The sequence below is a fragment of the Macaca mulatta genome, chromosome 3, assembly GCF_049350105.2.
Source record: "Macaca mulatta isolate MMU2019108-1 chromosome 3, T2T-MMU8v2.0, whole genome shotgun sequence".
In the NCBI taxonomy this organism is placed as follows: domain Eukaryota; kingdom Metazoa; phylum Chordata; class Mammalia; order Primates; family Cercopithecidae; genus Macaca; species Macaca mulatta.
In genome coordinates this window covers 3,788,492-3,803,641 of record NC_133408.1, presented here as the reverse complement: position 1 = coordinate 3,803,641, position 15,150 = coordinate 3,788,492, and the positions used below count along the sequence as shown (strand labels likewise).

The window sequence follows — 15,150 nt, the reverse complement described above, 5'->3', positions numbered from 1 at the left end:
GGGCCCCATGCCGGCCGGGGCTCATTTACTCCCCTCTTCTGAGTCAGCGCCTGCTGGGGTTCGTGGAACCCCAGACCTGGCTCTCTTATGCCTACCTGTTCCTTCTCTGTCTTGCAGGTTTTGGGATTTGAGATCGACGCGGTAAACTCTGTCCAGTTTTCAAACCACACAGGTAAGGTGTTGGCTCCAGCAGCCGGCACAGAGCAGAGTGTGGGAGTGAGGGACGGGCCGGAGTGAGGGACGGGGCAGAGTGTGGGTGTGAGACTCGGGGCGGAGTGCGGGTGTGAGACGCGGGGCGGAGTGCGGGAGTGAGGGGCGGGCCGGAGTGCGGGTGTGAGGGGCGGGCCGGAGTGTGGGTGTGAGACGCGGGGCGGAGTGAGGGTGTGAGACGCGGGGCGGAGTGCGGGTGTGAGGGACGGGGCGGAGTGCGGGTGTGAGACGCAGGGCGGGGTGCGGGTGTGAGACGCGGGGCGGAGTGCGGGTGTGAGACGCGGGGCGGAGTGCGGGTGTGAGACGCGGGGCGGAGTGCGGGTGTGAGGGGCGGGGCGGAGTGCGGGTGTGAGGGACGGGGCGGAGTGAGGGTGTGAGGCGCGGGGCGGAGTGCGGGTGTGAGGGGCGGGCCGGAGTATGGGTGTGAGGGGCGGGGCGGAGTGCGGGTGTGAGGGGCGGGGCGGAGTGCGGGTGTGAGGGGCGGGCCGGAGTGCGGGTGTGAGGGACGGGGCGGAGTGCGGGTGTGAGGCGCGGGGCGGAGTGCGGGTGTGAGGGGCGGGCCGGAGTGCGGGTGTGAGACGCGGGGCAGAGTGCGGGTGTGAGGGACGGGGCGGAGTGCGGGTGTGAGGGGCGGGCCGGAGTGCGGGAGTGAGGGGCGGGCCGGAGTGCGGGTGTGAGACGCGGGGCGGAGTGCGGGTGTGAGGGGCGGGCCGGAGTGCGGGAGTGAGGGGCGGGCCGGAGTGCGGGTGTGAGACGCGGGGCGGAGTGCGGGTGTGAGACGCGGGGCGGAGTGCGGGTGTGAGACGCGGGGCGGAGTGCGGGAGTGAGGGGCGGGCCGGAGTGCGGGTGTGAGACGCGGGGCGGAGTGCGGGTGTGAGGGGCGGGCCGGAGTGTGGGTGTGAGACGCAGGGCGGAGTGCGGGTGTGAGACGCGGGGCGGAGTGCGGGTGTGAGACGCGGGGCGGAGTGCGGGTGTGAGGGGCGGGCCGGAGTGCGGGTGTGAGACGCGGGGCGGAGTGCGGGTGTGAGGGACGGGGCGGAGTGCGGGTGTGAGGGGCGGGCCGGAGTGGGGGAGTGAGGGGCGGGGCGGAGTGTGGGTGTGAGGCGCGGGGCGGAGTGCGGGTGTGAGGGGCGGGGCGGAGTGCGGGTGTGAGGGGCGGGCCGGAGTGCGGGTGTGAGGGACGGGGCGGAGTGCGGGTGTGAGGCGCGGGGCGGAGTGCGGGTGTGAGGGGCGGGCCGGAGTGCGGGTGTGAGACGCCGGGCAGAGTGCGGGTGTGAGGGACGGGGCGGAGTGCGGGTGTGAGGGGCGGGCCGGAGTGCGGGTGTGAGGGACGGGGCGGAGTGCGGGTGTGAGGGACGGGGCGGAGTGCGGGAGTGAGGCGCTGGCGGAGTGCGGGAGTGAGGGGCGGGCCGGAGTGCGGGTGTGAGACGCGGGGCGGAGTGCGGGTGTGAGGGGCGGGCCGGAGTGCGGGAGTGAGGGGCGGGCCGGAGTGCGGGTGTGAGACGCGGGGCGGAGTGCGGGTGTGAGGGGCGGGCCGGAGTGTGGGTGTGAGACGCAGGGCGGAGTGCGGGTGTGAGACGCGGGGCGGAGTGCGGGTGTGAGACGCGGGGCGGAGTGCGGGTGTGAGGGGCGGGCCGGAGTGCGGGTGTGAGACGCGGGGCGGAGTGCGGGTGTGAGGGACGGGGCGGAGTGCGGGTGTGAGGGGCGGGGCGGAGTGTGGGTGTGAGGCGCGGGGCGGAGTGCGGGTGTGAGGGGCGGGGCGGAGTGGGGGAGTGAGGGGCGGGGCGGAGTGCGGGTGTGAGACGCGGGGCGGAGTGCGGGTGTGAGGCGCGGGGCGGAGTGCGGGTGTGAGGGGCGGGGCGGAGTGGGGGAGTGAGGGGCGGGGCGGAGTGTGGGTGTGAGGCGCGGGGCGGAGTGTGGGTGTGAGGCGCGGGGCGGAGTGTGGGTGTGAGGCGCGGGGCGGAGTGCGGGTGTGAGGGGCGGGGCGGAGTGCGGGTGTGAGGGGCGGGCCGGAGTGCGGGTGTGAGATGCGGGGCGGAGTGCGGGTGTGAGGGACGGGGCGGAGTGCGGGAGTGAGGGTCGGGGCGGAGTGTGGGAGTGAGGGACGGGGCGTAGTGTGGGTGTGAGGAACGGGGCGGAGTGCGGGTGTGAGGGGCGGGGCGGAGTGTGGGTGTGAGGGGCGGGGCGGAGTGCGGGTGTGAGGGAAGGGGCGGAGTGCGGGTGTGAGGGGCGGGGCGGAGTGTGGGAGTGAGGGACGGGGCGGAGTGTGGGTGTGAGGGAAGGGGCGGAGTGCGGGTGTGAGGCATGGGGCTTTCATGTGGACAGGGACCTGGAGTCCCGGGCGTGGCTCGGCAGAGCCTGCACAGCACATCAGGGCGTAGGCCTGGGTGGCCTCACCTCTGAGTGGGGATGTATTGACTCAGCTTGGCTGCTTTGGGGCTGCGTGACCCAGTGCCAGTGGCAGAACCTCTCAGTGCTTCAGTTTCCTTCTCTGTAAAACAGGAGGGCAATCCTAACAGCTGCCCTGAGGTTGCCAGAGTTGAATAGGTAAATTGCGTAAAGTGCTTGGACCAAGGCCTGACTCAGAGCACAGCGTTGTGACTCCTGCTGTCGCCTGCCTGCGCGGTGCCTGTTCCTGCCTCCTGGAGCTGAGGAGGGTGCCCCGTGGGGTGGTTGTGCTGGGGGATGTGTAGGTGGTTCTGGGTTTTCTCTGTTAACAGCAGTGCTGCGGGGCCTGTGTGTGCATCTGTCTCCACGCACTGGGACGCTGAGGAGTTTGCTGGCTCAGGGGACTGAGGGTGGCCGGCCTCAGAAGCCCCTCACAGGCCATGCTTTCCATGCCCCCAGCCCTATGGCCTGGAGGTGAAGGTGCGTGGAGTCCTCCCTCCTCTCTGTGGTCCCTATACGGCTTAGTCGGCAGGAGAACAAAGCTGTTCTGTTCTTTGAAACCCCACCTCGCTTCCCCTGAAATTTCTCTGAACCCAGGCGGAACCTTGGGAGCACAGAACGTCCCAGAAACAGCCTGGCAGAGCATCAATGGGATATGTGGGAGGGCCTGGCCCCTACCTTTGGGAGCAGGAAGAAGTGCTGTGGTTTCTCTTGAGGCAGGCGTGACACATGCTAAGTGAGAGGAAAGGGTTTCTCGGCCAGTGCAGACGGACAGACTCCAGCTCTTGGCGGTGCAGACAGACAGACTCCAGCTCTTGGTGGTGCAGAGGGACAGGCTCCAGCTCTCGCTGGAACCCTTTCCTGCCTTTGCTTGCTGGGCACACTGGGTGCTGTGAGATTTGGAGACGTCCCCGAAGACTCAGGCCCTCCAGGAGCCTCCCTGAACCCACATGTTCTTCCTGGCTGCTCTCGCCGCCCTCCTTTAGGATTTGTTTTTCAGCGAGTGAGCTGGCTGGCTTGGACACGGAAGCAGGGTGTTGAGTGTGTTTCTGGGGACCGTGCTGTGCTCCGCAAGTGCTGGTTCAACATCCTCACAGACCTGGCTGCCCTTGCGTGGATTCCAGGATGCGGGGAGCGCCCTGGGCTTTGGTGATGCCTTCCAGGCTTGGTGGAAGCTTCTCAGTGGGAGGTGGGCTGGCTGACCCGAGGTTCCCGAGACACACAAGGGGTCTCTGGCCTGCCCTCAGAGGGCTGGGATGAGGACAGGACCCCAGGTGCTTGGGAGCCTCCACAGTTGCAGAACCAGATGAACGGCCTGGGGGCGTCCCTTCCCACAGGGTCCGGCCTCTGGTTCCTGGGAGCCCCCGCTCCAGCCTCCTCCAGATGCCATGGGGGGCCTGCTGGTTTAGGACCCCTTAGCCAGCTCCATCTGTGGCTGTGGGCTGGCTCCCGGCACCCTGTACCTACACTCTCGGGGTCAGCTGTCTGTGCGGCCTGATCAGGAGGCCCCCGCGTAGCTTCACTAACGCCGTCTCTGTGGCTCAGGGGCAACTCCCTACGGAGGGAGGGCAGGCGTCACTCTCCCCTGCACTGGGGCCCTTCTGCCTGCTCCCCTTCCCTCACCCCTGCCACGCTGTGCTGCTGGGGAGTGAGGCTGGTGCATCGTGCGCCTGCCCTGGGTGCCACAGGAGCTGGTGGTAGGACAGGGGACTCGGCCTCCTCCACGCAGCCCCCCAGCCACTCTGGGCTCCCGTGCTGCCCACTGTGAGTACAGTGCTCACGATGACACTGTCTATTCCACAGACCTCGACGGAGCTGGAGGCGCTCTTTGTTTTTTGAGTTTTTTTGTTGTTGTTTTTCCTTTTTGTTCCCCCCACCCTCTGTCTAATGGCTAGAGGTGCTTATGTTTCAGCAAACTCACCTCCAGGAAGCATTTTACTAGGCCTGATCGTGCACAAAGAAAGACTTCTGCACGCGCCATGGGCCTCACGCATCGTAGGGGCTGTTCTGCTCCGGGCACCCTGGCTCCAGGGCTGCGCTCCCCGGGCTGTCTGGGGGGCCACGTTGTCCTGTTCCTCCTGCCACGTGGCCCATCGTGCGTGCCCAGGACGCAGCTCACGCCCTGTGTGACCAGCCACGTGAGCTCAGCCACAGGCAGCCCTGCGGACACTCGGGTTGTTTCCACTTTGTGGCTGTTGCGAGTCTTGCTGCCGTGAACGTGTGTCTAGACATTTTGGGGGGACACATGTTTTCAGTTCTCCAGTGCGCACCTAGGAGTTGGAGGTGGGGTCACACAGGCTGCAATTCATTTGGCAGGGAGCTGGGGTGATGCTGCCAGGGAGCTCATTCACGACTCTGCCCAGGGTTTTCTTTTTTTCTGTTTTTTTTTTTTTTTTTTTTTTTTTGTGCGACAAGGTCTCGCTGTGTCATCCAGGCTGGAGTGCAGTTGTGCGATCGTGGCTCACTGCAGCCTTGACTTCCTGAGCTCAAGAGGTCCTCCCACCTCACCCTCTTAAGTGGCTGGGTCTACAGGTGTGCACCACCACACCCAGCTAATTTTCGTATTTGTCATAGAGACGGAGTCTCACTATGTTGCTCAGGGTGGTCTTGCACTCCCTGGGCTCAAGCGATCCTGCCCTCTCAGCCTCCCAAGGTGCTGGGATTACAGGCGTGAGACTCCGCGCCCAGTCTTTTCTTTTTTCTTTTGTAGAGACAAGGTCTCTGTCATCCAGGCTGACGTGCAGTGGTGCAGCCAGCTCACCACAGCCTTGACCTCCTGGGCTGAAGCCATCTTTTTGCCTCCACCTCCCGAGTGGCTGGGACTACAGGTGTGCGCCACCACGCCCCCCTCCTGCCCAGGTTTGTTACTGGGGTGGTCACATGGGCAGCTTCTGCCTGGGATGGACCACAAAGCCAGACTCCCGGCGGGGACACGAGTGTTCCACATAAGCTGCGTCATTGGTTCCGTGACGCCCATCAGGCTGGGGGATGGGAAAGCCGAGCCCCCAAGTGCCTGCAGAGCCCACCTGGTGCAGACCTCGCCGCCTCAGGGCTGCTGCTCACACTTCTGCACCTTCCTCCGACTGGGCCCCTGTTCCTTGAGGCCACACCACACCCCCATTCATTTTTCCACACTCTGAGCTGTGTCTCCCAAGCCCAGGGCAGCCAGGCTTGGCAGAGCCTCTGCCTTGAGGCCAGCATGCCCAATGGCCCCTTTGAGAGGATTTCCTGGAGCTTCCTGTCTGAGCTTCCTGGCCTGAGGGCATTGGGAAGGAGCCTGCGGAGCTGGAGGTCAGCAGGTGGACTGGTCGCGCTCTCCTGGCTTTTGGAGTGTGGAGCCAGAGCGGGTGGGACAGGTGACCTGCTGCTGGGCTTGGTGGTCCCTGCTGCAGGGAAGGGGCAGCTGGTGTGAACGCAAGGAGCTGCAGGACTGGAGAAGGCCAGGGCCAGGAACCTGCTGATGGACACCAGCGAGGGGCCAGGCACGGCCCGGACTCCCTGGCCGGCTGGGGTCTGACAGGAGCACCAGGTTCCTTGGGCTGCCCAAGGAGCCGCTTGTTTGGCCTCTGTTTTTTCATCTGTAAATGGAATGAGTTCTACACAAGATCCAAGTGCACTCCCCTGTTTGAGAAGGTTCTTGTGGGCTCTGGGCTCATCCCACCTCCCGCAGTGGGCAGGAGGCCACCGAGAGGTGCAAGACCATGCGCCATCTTTCGAGAGGAAGCTGGGCCTCAGAGGAGCCTGGGGCCTGTGTCTGAGACCCGGCCAAGTGCTGGACGTCTCCCCTTCCTCACGGCTGTTGTGGCTGAATTACATCCCCCCAAATTCTCATGTTGCAGCCTTAACCCCAGCACCTCAGAGTGGGACTGGATTTGGAGATGGAGCCCCTACAGAGGTCATCAGGTTAAAAGAGGCCATCAGGGCTCTGGGTGGGCCCTGATCCAAGCTGATTGGTGTCCTTGTAAGAAGACAAGATGAGGACACAGACACACACAGAGGTACAGCGCCATGAGGACACGGAGAGTTGACGCTGTCTGCAAGCCCTGGGGAGAGGCCTCGGGAACCAGCCTTGGAGACGCCTTGACCTTGGACCCAGTGCCCGGGACAGTAGGAGAATTGGAGCCGCCTGGTTGCAGTCCTTCCCGATGCCACCCTGTATTAGTCCATTCTCACACTGCTAATTGTTGGGAAAAGGGCTTGTGGGGCACCTGTATAAACTGGCCATAAAAATATAGGACAATAAGTTGTGGAAAGCCACAAGAGGCCTCTGAGGAGGAAAGCCTCCTAGTTGCCATCATGTTCCCATCGAGACCCTCTCTCTTTTTTTTTTTTTTTTTTTTTTGAGGCGGAGTCTCGCTCTGTCGCCCAGGCTGGAGTGCAGTGGCGCGATCTCGGCTCACTGCAAGCTCCGCCTCCCGGGTTCCCGCCATTCTCCTGCCTCAGCCTCCCGAGTAGCTGGGACTACAGGCGCCGCCACCACGCCCGGCTAATTTTTTTGTATTTTTAGTGGAGACGGGGTTTCATTGTGTTAGCCAGGATGGTCTCGATCTCCTGACCTCGTGATCCGCCTGTCTTGGCCTCCCAAAGTGCTGGGATTACAGGCTTGAGCCACCGCGCCCGGCCGAGACCCTCTCTCTTTTCTGTAAACACGGTGTTCAAGGAGAAAGCGCTGGAATGTGGACAGATGTGCAGGCTGCTGGTTAAGCCACGCCCACTAACTCTCTGATAAGTTAAAGATACGCTGTTTGAGCACAAAGGAGATTCCTTTAAACCGCTGTTGCTATAGATTACGCCTGTGACTACTGCCTCCCTTTCACCGTTTCGCCCTGAACGTCTGCTTCTTAGATCTAAGTGATTGTACTCAATAAATAGTGTGGACACCAGACCTCGGTGCTTTTCGCAGCCTCCATTTTGCAACTGGCCTCCTGACTCCCACCTTTATGAACTCTTCCTTTCTTTTTTTTTTTTTTTGAGACGGAATCTCGCTCTGTTTCCCAGGCTGGAGTGCAGTGGCGTGATCTCCGCTCACTGCAAGCTCCACCCACCAGGTTCATGCCATTCTCCTGCCTCAGCCTCCCAAGTAGCTGGGACTACAGGCACCTGCCACCACATCCGGCTAATTTTTTGTATTTTTAGTAGAGACGGGGTTTCACCGTGTTAGCCAGGATGGTCTCGATCTCTTGACCTCATGAACCGCCCGCCTCGGCCTCCCAAAGTGCTGGGATTACAGGCATGAGCCACTGTGGCCAGCCCCACCTTTATGAACTCTTCTCATTCCTTTGTCACCACTGGACTTTGGGTACCCTACGGGTGGTGTTGAGGCTGGTCCCCAACACTAATAAAGGTGTACCTGAGACTGGGTCATTTATAAAGGAAAAGGGTTTAATGGACTCACAGTTCAGCAGGGGCTGGGGAGGCCTTAGGAAACTTACAGTCATGGCAGAAGTGGAAGCAAACACGTCCTTCTTCACATGGCAGCAGAAAGGAGAAGTGCTGAGTGAGGGGCCCAGGGTTTTCAAAGCCCCTTAAAACCATCAGCTTTTGTGACAATTCAGTCCCTATCATGGGAACAGGATGGGGGAACCGCCACCATGGTTGAATGACCTCCTGCTAGGTCCCGCCCACAACATATGGGGATTATGGGAACCACAATTCAAGATGAGATTTGGGTGGGGACACAGCCAGGCCATGTCACCTCCCCAGGAAAGGAGCACATGTGCAGCGGTGGTGAGTCCCATCCTGCTTGGAAAGATACTCAGAATCCGAGGGCAGAAAGGACCAGGAGGGACCATTGCTCGCCTCCCTCTTCCTACCCCTCATCCCCAACCCCGCCCCGGCCTGGCAGAAGCCTCCCCAGGACACACCCTGTACCGGAGGGGCAGGCTGCTGTGTGAGGCAGACCTTGCCCACGGTGGATACCCCCTGCCCCTCCTGACCCGCAGTGACTGTTAACCCGGAGTCCATCAGGGGCTTGGTCTCTGGCAGACCCACCCCTCAGTGCGTCTACTCTGGTGTCCCGGGCAGAGCACAGGGCAGGCGCCCCCAGATGCACACCCCAGACGCCGCACCGTGCCTGGAGCATTGCTTCTGATGGCAGTCTCAGTACTTTTGCGCCACACGTGCTCCCGTACGACGGCTCCTGGGGAAAGCCAAAGGCGTCCCTGCCAGTAGGAGCCAGTGACTGGTACGCAGGAGGGCCCTCAGGGGCAGGAGCCATGGAGCCGTCCTCTGGTGTGGGAATTCAGGGGATCTTAGCCACAGAGCATGGCGCATGGGCTCAGAGCTGGCCGTGACCTACCAGTGCGTGATACTTGGACTTTGCTGTTGTAGGAATCCATACGTCAGAATTTTCCTTATTTGCTGAAAAAGGCATGCGTTAGAGGATGATGCACGTGGGAGGAGGCCAGGAGCCCCTCGATGTGAGGCGTTTCTCATGGGCAAATGTGGGGTGTCCACGGTGGACCCCACCCTGTGTGGATGGCTGCGCCCTGAGCATGCTTTGAACTGGAGCTGTGGTCGGGTCCCACAGTGCAGGAAGGGCTCCCAGGGGACTGGTGGTCCTGCCTGCAGGAAGCCGATGCATCTGTCCTCACGCCTTGATATGCCTGTCTGCCTGGAGTGGACACTTCACCCTGGCTACCCATCGGGCCAAGGGCAGGTTGTATACACCTGGGCTGAGGCCTCTTTCTCATTCACATTTGTCTCTTGCTCAGGAGTTGATCTAAGATTGGCTCTAATTGCACCTTAATAAGCTTGTTGGAGTGGGGACCTAACGAGCCTTACCTGCCAGGGTGTCTGGGTGACAGTGGCCGGTGGCCGAGCACCCCGGCCTGAATAGCTGGGAGCTCATGCAGGAGACTCTGGGAAACAAGAGGCTGTGGCGTTGTGGGGAGATTGTAGCCGGGGCATTCTGGACAGCAATGGGGGAACAACACAGCCGTGAGCTGCCGTGTGTCTCCGCACACCCTGCCTGTACCTGGGACGCAGCTCCCACAGGAACTGGCAGTGGGAGGGTGGGGGCCACTGAGGCCATAGTAACAATCCCTGACAGTGTAGGGTCAGGGGGCTCACGGGGGCTTGAGGTGTCCGGTCTGGACAGCTGTCGGGACCTGCCAAACACTGTGCCTGGTGATCTCCTGCTGGCCTTGTGCCAGTCCATGGGGAGGAGCCGTCCACCCGGCAGCCTCAGGGAGAGTGGGCGGGTGTTGAGGGAGGCCCGCGACCCCACGGCCGGCCCCCTTGTGTCTGAGCCCCCATGGTTTCCTCTGCCTCTAGGCTATGCCCACTGGAAGGGCCAAGTGCTGAATTCAGATGAGCTGCAGGAGTTGTACGAAGGCCTGAAGCTGAACAACGTGAATAAATATGACTACGTGCTCACAGGTGGGTGCTACAGACCCCGCTTCAGCCAGGGTGGGCTTGGGGAGGTCCAGAGCACCCCCACCCTGGGCCCATCTCGGGTCCCTGCTCCTTCAAAGAGGGCCTCGGCATGCCCAAGCCACCATCACACCCCCGGTAGCCTGGGGGGTCCTGGCCATGCCGTGCCTGCCTGGACAATGACTGTCCTGGCTGTGCCAAGTCACCCCCACTCCTGTGGCCACACTGGGGTTCCGGTGCCCAGGGGAGGGTGCAGGCAGGGTGTTGGGAATGCTGACCGGGGCAGGACAGGTGGGTGGGACACTCAGGTGACGGGCTGCTACCTGGTACACTGGCATCTTTTGTCAACTTTCTGATTAAACAAAAAATTGTATTTCTATACATGTTTATTATTGTAATAATTCTTATTATTACTATTTTTGAGACAGGGTGTTACTCTGTGGCCCAGGTTGGAGTGCACTGGCCTAGTCATAGCTCACTGCAGCCTCAACCTCCCGGGCTCAGGTGATTCTCCTGCCGCAACCTCCTAGGTAGCTGGGAGTAAAGGCACGCACCACCACGCCCAGCTTTTTTTTTTTTTTTTTTTTTTTTTTTTGTAGAGACAGGGTTTTGCCATGTTGCCCAGGCTGGTCTTGAACTCCTGGGCTCAAGCCAGCCACCCACCCTGGCCTCCCAAAGTGTTGGGATGTACAGGCATGAGTCACTGCACCCAGCCTAGTTTCTACATTTTTAAACAGTTAAGGGAAACACTTAACCTCCCAAAGTGTTAGAATTACAGGTGTGAGCCACGGTGCCCAGCCTCTCTACATGTCTAAAGGTCATATATAAGGCCAGGCACAGGGGCTCAAACCTATAGTTCCAGCACTTCAGGAAGACTAGTAGGGAAGCTCGCTTGAGGCCAGGAGTTCAAAACCAGCCTAAGCAATATAGTGAGACCCTGTCTCTATAAAAATTTTTTTAAAAATTAATTAGCTGGGCATAGTCCCAGCTACTCGGGAAACTGAGGTGGGAGCTTGAGCCTGGGAGTTCAAGGCTGCAGTGAGCTGTGATTGAACCACTGCACTCTGGACTAGGGGACAGAATGACACCCTGTGTCAAAATAAATAAGACTAAATTAAAGTGTCATATGCTTGTTACTGAAAGTAGGAATATAAACAAAGGAAAGATTACTCCTTTGCCTCTCGCCCATGGGCTCGTTCCTGTGAAGCACGGCGTTTCTGTTGGGAAATGCTTCAGGGTCTGCCCTCGGTATCTTTGGACTGTGGGGACACCTCGCCTGCACCCATCTCCCTCCCCCCAGCCCTGTGGGGACACCTCGCCTGCACCATCTCCCTCCCCCAGCCCTGAGCACTGTGGGGACACCTCGCCTGCACCCGCCTCCCTCCCCTCAGCCCCCGAGCCCTGTGGGGACACCTCGCCTGCACCATCTCCCTCCCCCAGCCCTGAGCCCTGTGGGGACACCTCGCCTGCACCATCTCCCTCCCCCAGCCCCGAGCCCTGTGGGGACACCTCGCCTGCACCCGCCTCCCTCCCCCCAACCCCGAGCCCTGTGGAGACACCTCGCCTGCACCCGCCTCCGTCCCCCCAACCCCGAGCCCTGTGGGGACACCTTGCCTGCACCCACCTCCCTCCCCCCAACCCTGAGTCCTGTGGAGACACGTCGCCTGCACCCGCCTCCCTCCCCCGCCACCCCTATGCAGGGTCTGATGGTGCTTCTCTTTCTTTGTGCCACGGTTGATCGTGGTGAGTCTCCTGTTTTCTGAGAGTAACCTGGGTTCTCCCCCTCAAGGTTATACGAGGGACAAGTCGTTCCTGGCCATGGTGGTGGACATTGTGCGGGAGCTGAAACAGCAGAACCCCAGGCTGGTATACGGTAGGCAGGGGCCCACCCTCGGGTCTGGCTGTGTGGCCCCACACAGGGTAGGGCTGGCGTGGGAGCCCGGGAAGGGACGTCTTAGCCTCCTTCCTCCTCTGCACCCCTCCATGCCCCGCCTCTCCGGGCAGTGAGCTATGTCTGCCAGGCCTCTGAAGATGTGGGCCTGCTGAAGTCCACTGGGCTAGAAGCGTTTGCAGGTGACCTTGGTGTCTTGTGTGGCTGGTGTGAGACAGGAAGGGGTGTCAGTGTGCTCATATAGCAGGGCTGCTGTGTGAAGGCCTGGGGCCCAGGCAGCACTGTTGTGTGACTCCACTGACCCTAAAGGCGGAGGGGGCAACGGGCCACACCCAGGCGGGGCAAGGGGCCACACCCAGGCAGGGCCAGGCTGGAGAGTGAGGAGGGGCGGGGCCACACCCAGGCGGGGCCAGGCGAGGGAGTTGGAGAAGGGAGGGGCGGGGCCACACCCAGGCAGGGCCAGGCGAGGGAGTTGGAGAAGGGAGGGGCGGGGCCACACCCAGGCAGGGCCAGGCTAGGGAGTTGGAGAAGGGAGGGGCGGGGCCACACCCAGGCAGGGCCAGGCTAGGAAGTTAGAGAAGGGAGGGGCGGGGTCACACCCAGGCAGGGCCAGGCTAGGAAGTTGGAGAAGGGAGGGGCGGGGTCACACCCAGGCAGGACCAGGTTAGGGAGTTGGAGAAGGGAGGGGCGGGGCCACACCCAGGCAGGGCCAGGTTAGGGAGTAGGGGAGGGGAGGGCCACACCCCAGGTAGGTCCAGGCCTAGGGAGTGGGGGAGGACAGGGTCCTACCCAGGCTGGGCCAGGCTAGGGAGTGGCTAAATCTTTGGGGCGTCTGCCTAGATCGATCTTTCCTTAGAGGCCAGGCAGTGCTGCCTGGGAGAAGGGGCAGCGTCACCCAACCTTGCAGAGAGGCTCTCTCTGGGGCCCAGGTCTCCCAGGTGGCCGGAGGGCAGGCCTGGCCCAGCACATGGTTTGCCACGCTGTGTACTGTTGCCCAAAGGGAAAGCGCTTGTCGGGACAGATGTACAAGGCCCGGATTGTGTGTGCTCGAGGCCAGGAAGAGGAAGGGAGCCACTGCACCTGCTTGGGTGACAAACAGTGATGAATGACACCTCACAGCAATTAGGATGACTGTCATCAAACACACGGAAAATAGCAAGTGTGGGCGAGGATGCAGAAACCCTCCACACAGCTGCTGGGAGTATCAAAGGGTGTGGCCACAGTGGAAAACACGTTGGCAGTTCCCCAACAAGCGGAACACGGACACCACATGACCAGCAATTCCGCCCTGTGCATAGATCCGAAATAGCCTCAGACGGATGTGCGTATTCCCACGTCTGTAGCAGCATTGTTCCCAGTGACCAAAGGTGGATACAGGCTGTGTCCATTGATGGCTGACAAAGAAAATGTCCGTGCATACAGTGGAGTATTACTCAGTCTGGAAAAGGAAGGAAATTCTGACACACGCTGCAGTGTGGATGACACTTGAGGACATGATGCTCAGTGAAAGTAGCCAGACACCAAAGGACAACTGTTACATGATTCCATTATGTGAAATATCCATGATAGGCCAATTCATCGAGGTAGAAAGCAGACTAAGGCCTGGCGCGGTGGCTCACGCCTGTAATCCCAGCACTTTGGGAGGCCGAGGCAGGTGGATCACCTGAGGTCAGGAGTTCAAGACCAGCCTGGCCAACATGGTGAAACCCCATCTCTACTAAAAATACAAAAATTAGCCAGGTCTGGTGGCGTGCACCTGTAATCTCAGCTACTTTGGAGGCTGAGGCAGGAGAATTGCTTGAACCTGGGAGGCAGAGGTTGCAGTGAGCCGAGATCATGCCACTGCACTCCAGTTTGGGTGACAGAATGAGACTCTGTCTCAAAAAAAAAAAAAAAGCAGACTAGATATTACCAGGGCCTAGGGCAGGGGAAATGGGGAGCGAGTGTTTAATGAGGACAGTTTCGGTTTGGGAAGGTAAAATGTTTTGGAGGTGGAGAGTGGTCGTAGTTATACAATAGCAAGAATGCGCTTAATGCCCCTGAATTGTACACCTAAATATGCTTAAACTGGCAAAGATTATGGTATATATTTTTTACCACATTAAAAAGTTAAATTAAAAAAGAGAAGATATCTACTTCCACTTGGCAGCTTAAAAAAAAAAAAAAAGAAAGAAAAAAACCAAATGTGGTTGTTTACGCTTGTATTCCGAGCACTTTGGGAGGCCAAGGTGGGAGAATCGCTTAAGCCTAGGAATTCAAAACCAGCCTCGGAAACATGGTGAGAACCCATCTATACAAATCATTTAAAAGTTAGCTGGGTGGGCGCATGCGCGTGGCGGGCTGGCGGCAGGAGGCGGGTGGGTCAAGGTATATCTGTACTACAGAGTCCCTGATAGGGGGTTTCGGGGAGCGCTTGGACCCTGGCTTCTGGGACGCGTCAGAAGCCGAAGCCCAAGGAGGATAATTGCTGGGGTCGCACTGTGGGTGAGCAGCAGAGTGATCATTGGAAGCCAGGTGCTCCCCCTTCACTTCCTTTGTGCCGAGCACGCTCGCCCCCCGGAGTTTCACTAGAAAGAAGGTCGCCATCGGCCAAGGGAACGGCTTGTACCTCAAGTGCACGCGGATGCCCCAGAATCCCAGGATCTCAGCCGAGCTGTTTGTGGATTATTAGATCTGACTTAAAAGGAGAAGGGAGCGTTGGCTTTGCTTTCATCAGGCCAAAGATGCCTTTCTTTGGGAATACGTTCAGTCCGAAGAAGACACCTCCTCGGAAGTCGGCATCTCTCTCCAACCTGCATTCTTTGGATCGGTCAGCCCGGGAGGTGGAGCTGGGCTTGGAATATGGATCCCCCACTATGAACCTGGCAGGGCAAAGCCTGAAGTTTGAAAATGGCCAGTGGATAGCAGAGACAGGGGTTAGTGGCGGTGTGGACCGGAGGGAGGTTCAGCGCCTTCGCAGGCGGAACCAGCAGTTGGAGGAAGAGAACAATCTCTAGCGGCTGAAAGTGGACATCCTGTTAGACATGCTTTCGAGTCCGCTGCCGAATCCCACTTAATGGAGAAGGAACTGGATGAACTGAGGATTAGCCGGAAGAGAAAATGAACACCCCAGAGACATTTATTGGGGAGTAGGATGTAGCTAAGTGCTTTTTTTTTTTTTTTGCCCAGACTGGTGGATTCGGTCCTGGGAGAGAGTATCATATAATGGGACCCACAGGCACTGGCACCCTTGGGTTGGCAGTAGAAGGTGACATGGAATGGAGAAAACCAAGATTCCAGATGGGGAC

General features: G+C 60.2%; 1 protein-coding gene, 1 long non-coding RNA gene and 1 pseudogene across 9 annotated transcripts in view; all 3 read left to right on the top strand.

The window, feature by feature from the left end:
* PDXK (pyridoxal kinase) overlaps positions 1-15,150 on the top strand; it is a 47,479-nt gene that overhangs the window by 15,964 nt on the left and 16,365 nt on the right. For 4 of the 7 annotated variants that reach the window (XR_013414814.1, XM_077995632.1, XM_077995631.1 and 1 more), the window contains 3 exons: positions 118-172; positions 9,874-9,978; positions 11,762-11,845. Coding sequence is in view for 6 of the 7 variants with exons in the window: in XM_077995632.1 (XP_077851758.1) it covers positions 118-172; positions 9,874-9,978; positions 11,762-11,845 (244 nt within the window). In the remaining variant the exon portion in view is untranslated. Of the gene's footprint in view, positions 1-74; positions 173-9,740; positions 9,778-9,873; positions 9,979-11,761; positions 11,846-15,150 lie in introns of those variants that run through there. The other 3 variants (XM_077995633.1, XM_077995630.1, XM_077995634.1) reach the window with 3 other exon arrangements.
* Positions 5,441-6,145, top strand: LOC100429886 (uncharacterized). The gene has a single exon (XR_013414837.1). It is a non-coding gene; the product is annotated as an uncharacterized LOC100429886 (long non-coding RNA).
* LOC114676793 (protein chibby homolog 1 pseudogene) lies at positions 14,188-15,095 on the top strand (annotated as a pseudogene). The gene has a single exon (XR_003727851.2). The product of XR_003727851.2 is annotated as a protein chibby homolog 1 pseudogene (transcript).